This window comes from Merops nubicus, unplaced genomic scaffold (assembly GCF_000691845.1).
Source record: "Merops nubicus isolate BGI_N331 unplaced genomic scaffold, ASM69184v1 scaffold27109, whole genome shotgun sequence".
In the NCBI taxonomy this organism is placed as follows: Eukaryota; Metazoa; Chordata; class Aves; order Coraciiformes; family Meropidae; genus Merops; species Merops nubicus.
Genome location: NW_008633433.1, coordinates 1 through 10,300, shown reverse-complemented (window position 1 = coordinate 10,300; position 10,300 = coordinate 1). Strand labels below are relative to the sequence as shown.

General features: G+C 42.5%; 1 protein-coding gene across 1 annotated transcript; it reads left to right on the top strand.

The window, feature by feature from the left end:
• Window positions 1-7,155: 7,155 nt before the first annotated feature.
• APOBEC4 (apolipoprotein B mRNA editing enzyme, catalytic polypeptide-like 4 (putative)) lies at window positions 7,156-8,112 on the top strand. The gene has a single exon (XM_008948266.1). The coding sequence runs from the start codon at window positions 7,156-7,158 to the stop codon at window positions 8,110-8,112; it is 957 nt and encodes a 318-aa protein (XP_008946514.1).
• The last annotated feature ends 2,188 nt before the right edge of the window (window positions 8,113-10,300 follow it).

Below are 10,300 nucleotides of genomic sequence, written 5' to 3'. Positions count from 1 at the left end.
GAATATGACTAATGAGGACGGTGCCCAATTTTATTGTCAAACAGGAGCAATCCCCAACTTAAGCAGCATCAGGAGGAGAAAACTCACATTTCAGGAAGAGGTGAGTAGGAAGAGCATAGGAAAACCACTAAAAGGAAGAGACAGGTGTCAGGGGGAGGAGGGATGTGATTCACTAATTTACCCAAATGGATGTGATGGTGTTATCTCAAGGTTATGCAAAGACCGTGAGTTATCAAGGAAGACTTCTGGCTTTCCTTGCTCTATGGCACTTACAGCTTATTCTTGACTCAACAGTTTCCTGCTTGTTCCAGATGGACAATATTCCAAAGCCAGAAAACATTTGTCTTTAATTTTCTCTGGTTTTACCTCTGCACAGTCCAGAAAACTACACTTCTTTTTTTTAAATAACATTATTGCCTTTTTTCTAATGATTGGAAGAAATCTGACAGATGGAGTTTTTGATCAGTTATTAACAAAATATATTTTTCTTCTTTTTTATGATCTAGTTAGCTACACTTTTTAAGCCTGTGAATATAATGAAAACAGGGCCAGATTTTTCCCACATGCAAGCACAAGAGTAACCTACTGTAATATATAGACTATACACAAAAATTGACAAACCACTAAACAAACTTTCAGCAATTCATTCTTATGTAATAACCAAGGAGAAAACAAACAAACAAAACCCCACAACCTAACTGATAAAAAACCAGTAATAAATCAACATTGTTAGTGCAATGGATTCTGGAGAGAGCAAGCACTGAAGTACGAGAAGTGCTGGGGACCCAGTTAAGAGTGTCAGGACTTCCTGATTCAAGAACGTGCCATTTCTAGTTGTAACTCTTTTTCTTGGCCATTTATTTTACTGCCTGTTGTAGCTGCTACAATAGCATATGAGCTAAAAGATCACCCACGTTTTGTTTCCAGGATTCATCCACAACATGCAAAAAGGTTTTCCCTTGATTGATGCCAAGGTGAGGGGGCCTAATCCTCCATTCCTCTAATATAGCCAAAATAGAAATAGAAATTTCATAGCTGAAGTGTGTAAATGCCCAGTATCACTTAATGGCCCTCTGCATGTCACAGTCCCAGGCCATTACACCTCTGTGGAAATGCTTTTTGGCTTTCACTAGCTCGCATTTTCAAACATATTCAATTTACATCCACAGCATAAAGTTTAACCCCACCTAAAGTTCACACACATGGTAGGTGAATTTCTGGTATAAAGAACAATTCTGTAATGAGTTGGTCTGTGTGATGCTACAGCATCCAACAAATCAACACCACCTTCAGTGATAATCAGCGGAGTTGCCATTATTTTTAGCTTTCTTAAGCATTTCAGGCAATTCATGCTGAGACCTTCTGACTCAACAGAAATAAAATATCCCTTTCCCCCCTCTTTTTCTTTTTTTATTTTTTCAGCTTCTGTAGGGTGATTGACTAAGCTTCTAAAGAAACAAAGCATATGCAATCCTGCTGTCTTTCTGCCCCCTTCCTGCTCCATCCCGTACAATTTCTGAACTCATTGACTCACCTGAAGCCATCAAACCCAGCTGAGAACAGAGGTCAGCAGCGTGGTGATTTCCTACTAACTTGTGGAAAATCAGTAGACAAACACCTATGGAAAAAAATGCTCCCACTATGGAAAATTTGTCAGTGTAGCATTATAATTGATGTCAAAAAAAACAACCAACCAAGCAACAACGAAACCCAAGATCAACAAAAAAACAAAGCCTGCAGTAATTTTCTGGCAAAGAGGTGGGGATAAATCAGACCCAAGTCCCTGTAGTACCATACAGACTTCAGGAGTCCTGCTGCCCGTCAACACATTTTCATGTTGAGTCCTCTGAGATGAAGAAAGTTTGAGTATAGCAGAAGGCTTTGCATACCCAGCAAGGATTTAATTCTAATGATCACCCTTAGCCAGTCTCTGTGCTGATGTAACGGAAGTGGAAGACAAGCTGCAGTTCGTTTTGCTGTTCATTATCAGAGGCATTCTGGATTTATCAGTTGATGGAAGATTTAGAACTAACTGAACTTCGAATTTTTAAATTCCTCTCTGAATAGACAGACAAAGGGAAAATGCTTATTTTTAGATGTAAAGACAGAAAAAGGGAAACAAATGAAAGAAGTAGTGGAGCCCTGGAAAAAATCTCTGGAAGCGAGGTGATAATTTAAACCACTTTGTGGCTGGACAAGACAAGTGAGGAAAACTTGGTGGAACAACTTTGTGAAGGTCTGACTTTCACACGAGCTCGAGCAGGAAACGTTCCAAACTTGGGACTTAAATCCTCACTAATCTTTATGGCCTGGTGGCAGAATGCAAAATACCAGGGCTCTGCTCTGGAGCTGTGAGCCAGCGTTCCTGCAGCACTGAGATAGCCCAAATTCAGGTGTTAAATGAACTGGAGATTGTGGAGTGTGGAGGCAAGTTATGCCAGCACAGCTCAGCTTTGAGTTGTCCATGTGGTTGTGTTTATTAGCAGTTGTGGACAGCATTCTGCTTCTTCCTTCGCTTCCTTCACTTCTTATTTTTAAAATCTTAGGACTGCACAAGAACGTCAAGTCTCTGGCTGTTTAAAGGACCATGTGACTGCTCTGTACTTTGAACTCAGATAAACTTCTTACTGAATGAAGTCATGTGTAAAATGCTTTCCAGCAGAGATTATTTTGAACTAAGCTGTGCTAAGAAATGCAACAGAATTTCAACACTCATGTTTAGCAGGGAAAAAAAAAAAAAAAGAGAACCAACCATTCTTGTACTGAGTGCAGAGCTTTGGGGGGAAGCACCAGATCCCCTCACTTAAACAGAACTACATTTGTAATAGACTATGGAAGTGAGCTATGGGAATAAAAAAATCATCATGCTTCCATATAATTACACATGAGAAAAAACCAGCTTTTGCCTAATTAGTGCAGGGAACTTGGCTTCCCAAAGACATCTTCATAAATCACAGTGATCACATAAACCAGTAATATTAGTATCAGGTCCAAATTGGCCACGTTGGTATAGATCACAATTTCTGTGTGCTTTTTAGCCTGATGAGATACTAGGTTTTAGCTAATATTTGGATTAAAAAAAAATCACAGCCCTGAGTGTTACACTTTTTTTCCCTAGGAGCAGAACATATGGCTTGTGTCCTGGCTAATTTCCAATCTGAGTAATTACATACTGACCACAGAAGTTTTCCCTGAGGTATTAACTGGATAAAGCATTCCTCTCCAGTTCCTCCTGTGAACATTTATATCTTCTTGTGGAGTGCTATTAAACAGCTACTGGCCTCTGCCCCAAAGATGTCTACATTTTAGTCGTAAGTGAAATAATTTCTTCAAGTTATCACAGAATCATGGAATGCAGATCATAGACTATTTTGGGTTGGAAAGGACCATGAAGATCATCTAGTTCCAGGCTCCCTGCCATGGGCAGGGACACCTCCCACTAGACCAGGTTCTGCAAGGCCTCACCCAACCTGGTCTTGGACACCTCCAGTGATGGAGCATCCACAACTACCCTGAGCAACCTGTGCCAGTGTCTCACCACCCTCACAGTGAAGAGCTTCTTCCTAATTTCTAATCAAAATCTACCCTCTTCAGATTATAATTATATCCCTCTCCCCTCCAGATACATTTGGGAGGGACAGGGATATAATTATAATTTTAAATATAACGAGGGGCACACGGATCTGTTAACATGTGGTTTTGGGTTCCTGATTGTATCCATTAGACACAATCATCTGTATCAGGATGACGTTTTCATGCAATGAAGCATATAGAGGAAGATGGTATTTTTCCTAACAACTTCAAGTATTAAAAGACCTACCCTTAGGTTCATACAACGTATTTATTAACAAGCATTTTTTATAAGGATGTGGAACAGCCTATGAGCTCACAAAGGACTGTGTGTTGAAAAATAAAATTAATATTAGAGAAGATCTGGGCCAGATTTCTTCTCTAAAACATGGGACAACCAGACAAAGCAAAACAACAGTGTGAGTATCTCACTTTCATACTAGGGTATTACAGCTGGTTAATGCCAATAGGAGGTACTGGAGACAAGCATTAGGAAAGCCATCTTATAACGAAATACAGAACCAAACTAGGTACCTGATCAGGAAAAATTCTTTCTCCAGTCAGGACTGCAAACACTGAAATCAAGATGAAAATTACCAAAAGGGAGAAGTTATTTTGAGTGCCTTCATTTTTTATTTCCCAACCTGAAATGATCTGATTTCCAAATTTCCAAGTTACATGAACTATTAACTATAGCTAAAGTCTGCAGCATTTACTACCTGTGCAGATGCATCAGGATCACTTTGACAAATGAGGCACCTTGAAAGTCAGAAGCCCTTCTAACAATTTCCCCTGCACAAGATCTAAGTGACACTAAGCAGCAGAAATACCAGCAAGGGAGCCATTTAGACCACTCTATATTTTAACCATTTGATCAGATTTATAAACTACTTTGAAAATGACAGATACAACCGAGGTGTTCAGCTTTACTAAATAAAATTGTGCATGAGAACACATTTTTTTTCTGCAAGAGAGCTGAATTATAAGTGCTCCTATTAGCTGCCTAATCCATACATACACACACATAGAATCATAGAATCATCCAGGTTGGAAAAGACCTTTAAGATCATCAACTCCAACCATAAACCAAATCCATGTGGACATGCGTATATACATCAGTTTTAAGAGATCTTGTGTAACACACTTGCGCCTTTTTTGCTACTTTATAAAAAATTGTGGAAAAAAAAGAAGAAAAGGCTAACTTTCTGCTTTCAACCAGAAATGGCCCATTCCAAGAACATGATGAGTGGTCAGCTTTCTTCCTTTCTGCTTGACTTGCACTTCTTGTAAACATCCTTCCTCTTTGCACCCCCAAAATGATCATGTATGGCAAATGAGAAGCCTCTGCCATTTATGGTCACAGATCCATTGGGATCTGGCCCCTTGGCCCACTCTGTTTGTCAGAGCTGGTGAAGGATTCACACTGGTGGGAAGGCTGGAATGAGCAGCCCTTGCCACTGGAAATCTCAGTCAGCTGATGGGGACAACACTGGCAAGGAGCCAAAGGCTGGTGCAGTGCACACAGAAATGTGCTCAGGTTGTGGGAATGCTGTTCCCATTAATCTATCAAACCGGGTAGTTTGGGATTTGGCTCCCATCCGGTAAGGATGTCACACTATTAACTGAGAAGACTCAAATCCTCTATTTGCTGGGTTTTAATCTGGCCAAACCACCAACCAACCAAAATAAGACAAGTTTTAGAGGGAAATATAAAATTGTGTCTCTGGTGGCATCCCTTTAAGCACGCTGAAACAAAGTTCAAGCCGTTTCCTCCATCAACAGGCATAACTGGGATTAATCTCTGGCGTGCAACATTGCCATCGTGTGGCCATTCAGCCTGCGGAGACTCCAGCAGGGACAGAAGGACCTGGAACCTTGCTTGCCCTGTACTTGCAGCTTTTAAAACTGTCTTTAATAATATTTGCAACCTATACGAGAACCGGCGGGGTGGTGACAACTCTCCTGTACTATCCCTCTACAAAGTAACACACTCGCTTCTTCAGACCTGCTTTTTTTTTAGAGTCTGGTAGCAAACGCAGTTTTCATTCCCTGAGACGCCACTGCCACAGTTATGTTGCCATGCACGGTACGAGTACAACTGAACATCAGAAATGTGCAGAAACGTCAAAAACGACAAATGGAGCATTCTTGATGTCAGAAAGCCAGTCTTTAGAAGCAATCTGAATGAGAACAGAACGATGGCCTACATCAGGAAAGATCTCCAACATTGGAAAATACATGGAAGTTGGCATAGACTCAGGGCTGGAAAGCAAAGCAAATGAATCAAATTAGTAATGTAAGAAGAAAATGAAATACTGACAGAAGGCAAAGCAATGTGGAATGCAGAAGCAAGCTGTAATAATATGTGCAGATGGAAAAGCTGTATGTAGAAAAGTAGTTAACAGAATTAAACCAGATTTGGGGGTGATAAGTGGTTCAACTAGAGCAGCAGTGAGCAGAAATAATTATCTGCTTGAGTCAAAAGTTGTGCGTCTGCACAAAACTTGTGTTGTCACTCATCTGCATCCCTGCCCAAGCAAAGCAGGCGTGATTTAGCTTACTCACGAAAGGCCCCCTCTGCTTGCTTGAATCACAGCCTCAAAGAGGGGGACACACACACAAAACCTCTTAAAGAAGGACCAGCCTCGTCGTACGAGAGCAGAAGCACAACAGGAGCTTTCTGCCCATGTGGCACAATAGGCAGATACACACAGAAGCCACAATCTCAACAACCCACTCCTCTGAACAACTTCCATCTTTCGGCTATAAAAACTTTGTATCAAAACAGCATTAAAGAAACAAAGGAAATTTAATCACTTGAGATAGAAAGCAAATATTGACAGGCAGAGAACAGAAGCTTAACCACCAGTGGTGGCTGGCCATACAAAAGAAAATCCTGTTTGCATTCTCGTCTCCTAGCACTTGGCACCTGTAAACACCTGAAGGAGCCTGCCTGCCCTCACCATTACAACTGGAGCAAGGCTACCAAAAGGGAAGGTCCTACAGCTCAGCTGCCAAAACCAAGGAGGCAATAGGAACTTTCTTCACCTTGTAATTTTGAAATGAAAACCTGCGATATCACTAAAGTGGAAACTCTGAACCAACCTTAAAAAGCCAGTGAAGGAAACACGAAAAATATTTACAATTACCCTGAGCTGGAGCTGCTAAGATGGTAACTAAAGCTTTTTTCTTTGGTGGTGTTTACTTGTTTGTTTTGCCAGATTGCATAAGGCTCATCTGCTAATCAGTTCCTGAAAAGCGTGGCTGGCTTTATTATGCACTTTCTTCTGTCTAGGGTAAGAGGCAGAAGCCAGAGCAATAATTTTTACTCATGTTTTTAGCAAGAAGTCTTGTTTGTGAAAACTAAAAATGCTCCCAGGCTGTGAGAGCTTTGTTCTCTGTGTCATGGACCATGTTTCTATATGCTGCTACAAGTTTCAGTACATTTTGTAAGAGTCTATCCCCTACTAATATTGCAGTTTAAGTGGAAAATAAATTGAAGGTTTGAATTAAAATACCACTTTCCTTTTTCATTTAGGACTGTCAGCTGTGTAGAATATAAACAGGGAGAGTTCTCAACAGAACATGAATCCAGGAAAGAAAACATTTTTTCAAGAATATCTGACAAATCAAGGGACTGTGGTAAAGCCCTATTGCTGGCAGAGACAGAACCACATCTGTGCTAAGTGTCCCTACCACATACGGACTGGTGAAGAAGCAAGAGTCCCTTATGCAGAATTTCACAAGGTCTTTGGCTTCCCACACAGACCAACTGCAACTGTGGGAAACAAACACCTTCTCTTCTACGAACTGAAGAATTTCACAGGCGGAGTAGTCCAAAAAGGCCATGCTACAAACTGCACTGGCCAAGACAGCCACCCAGAGTCTATGCTGTTTGAGGCGGGTGGTTATCTGGATGCAGTTACAGATGCTTGTGACAACATCAGACAGATCAGCCTCTATTCCAATTACTCTCCTTGTAACGAGGCTTATCACTGCTGCATCAGTAAAATCTACAACTTCTTGCTGAAGCATCCAGAAGTCACGCTCGGCATCTCTTTCTCGGGGCTTTACCACGCCGAGGATGGTTTCCCCACCGCCGCGTGGAACCGCGAGGCTCTGCGGAGCCTCTCCAGCCTGTGGCCCCGGGTGACTCTGCAGCGGCTGCCGCCGGGGGCGCGGCCTTACCTCCTCTGCAACTTCGTGTACGGCACTCCAGGGTCAACCCTGGCTCACCCAGCTCCACCAGCAGGCACCTCAGGAGACCAACAAAATCCGCACCAAATTAACAGCCTCGGAGGACTGAAACCGTGTTTTAGGGAAGCCTTTCCACAAGCGATGCAGGGGAAGCTGGGGCAGCAAAAGTTGTCTACTCCCAGTGCAGCCCCCCAGCAACCTTTCCAAGCTATGAAAGTTCGGCTACCTCCCATATCTCAAAGCCTCTTGGTACTTTACCCAGGCATGTCTCTGCCCTTTCAGGAAGAACATCTATACCCCAGACCTAAAAATATTGTAAGGCATTTAAAAATGCCAAAGGAATAATTCAGTGAAACTCATCATTCTGAAATGTTTCTGAGTGGCAGACACCTACTCTGAAGATGATACAAATCAAAATGCTTTCAGGCTGTAAAACCAAGATCTCAGATGGCAAAAAAACCACCCCACCTCCTACAAAAGCTAACCCACAGAATAACTGTGGGTCTCAAACAACTGACTATGAAGATAACATGCTTTTGTTTTGGTCCTATAGCTTTCAAACATAAACCCATAGCAGTAAAACCAAAACCTCAGTAACTTCTAATTACCTCCTGTCACCAATTTATTTGTTGCCCTTAAGTCAGTTTCTACCAGAAAAATGTAAACAGTCCACAAGCTACAACCACAGCTACACCAGGATTGTAGCTTCCCAGCTGAGGAAACTCTGGTGGAACACGTGACATATCCTAAACTCCTTCTCTGTCAGAAGGTGGTTTTGCAGGTAAGGCTGATACATGAATAAAGTTTTCCCACAAGCTGTTTCCTTAATAATAAGAGGGTTTATGTATATATGTATATGTGTGGGGGTACTTTTTTCTTTTTGTAGGGCTGCGGCCTTCCATTAAGAGGAACATCACAAAACTGTGTAATTTTTTTGATTAGGAAGATAATATCTAACATAATATCTCTATCTAGTACAATATCTAATGTAATATCTAATAAGATAATATAGATCACACAGATCCATGGAGTCCAAGCATAATGTGAAAAAGAAAAATACTTCCTGTCATTTATAGCAATGTTTTCACTTTGTGATTCCATATAGAATGGTTTGGGTTGGAAGGGACCTTTCAAGCTCATCTAGTCCAACCCCCCTGCAGTGAGCAGGGACATCTACAACTACAGCAGGTTGCTCAGAGCCCCGTCCAACCTCACCTGGAATGGTTCCAGGGATGGGTCATCTACCACCTCTCTGGGCAACTTGGGACTGGGTCTCACCACCCCCAGTGCAAATATTGCGTTCTTCTATCTAGTCTAAATTTCCCCTCTTTTAATTTAAACCCATCACCCCTTGTCCTGTGGCAAAAGGCCCTGCTAAAAAGACTGTCTCCATCTTTCTTATAGGCCCCCTTCAAGTACTGAAAGGTTGCAAGAAGATCCCCCTGGATGTTTCTCTTCTCCAGGCTGAACAACCCCAACTGTCTCAGCCCAGCCTCACAGTTCCAGGTCTCTGATCATTTTTTGTGGCCTTGCGTATATTTGTTACAATACTAAAAGTCTTAAAAGTATGGGATAATTGAAATCAAGAATATGTTGTTTCCCAGCAAACAGGGGTTCCTTCCTGGGCAACGTCAATTCTGACTGGCTAATTTTGTAGAAGCTAGTGCTCTACTTCCTATTTACTCTTTTTGTGGTCATAGACATTGTTTATTTGAGGAAAAAAAGAGGCTGCTTCCCATTGTGGCCTTAAACACCTTTTGCCTCAGCAGAGGTGATCCCACTTGGAAACGTCAATGCTTTTCTGAGCCTCTTATAGGCAGAAATGTACTAGAATCCACCAGATCCCTTACTTTTACAACACCTGGGTGCTTTTTGAGAAAAGCATTCTTGAATTAGATTATACTTACTCTGTACTTTTGGATAAAATCATAGAATTGTTTTGGCTGGAAGAGACCTTTAAGATGATCAAGTCCAACCATTAACCCAGCACTGCCAGGGCACCACTAAACCATGTCTCTCAGCACCACATGTACACAGCTTTTAAACTCATCCAGTGATAGTGATTCAACCACTTCCCTTGGAAGCCTGGTCCAGAGCTGGACAACCCTTTTGGGGGAAAAATGCCCAACCTAAGCCTCCCCTGACATATCTTGAGCCGTTTCCTATTGCTAAAATGTTGACTAACATGACCCCAAGAAGCCATCCGTGCTGTAGTACCGGGGCGGTTACTTTCTTTCGCCAGGAAACATGAAACCGACGGGGATTTTTTAAGGCTTGTAGCAGTAAGGTGATGTTTGGGCTTCCAGATCCAGAGCCAAACCCTGAACACCGACCACGGGCTGCAGCCTACATCGGCACTACGCCGGGTGACCCACACTTGGTGACCCACACTCGGTGCCCCGGGCCAGGACGGCGGGGCGCCGCTTGGCTCGTACCCGTCCGAACGCACGACCAAACGGGATCCCGCACGGCATCGCGTCCCGTCCGCGGATCCACAGGGAGAGCTCGCTGCGGGCCGGCCGGCAGAGGGCGC

Excerpts from the sequence above, each read along its gene's own strand:
- APOBEC4 (XM_008948266.1), top strand. The coding sequence starts at position 7,156 with ATGAATCCAGGAAAGAAAACATTTTTTCAAGAATATCTGACAAATCAA.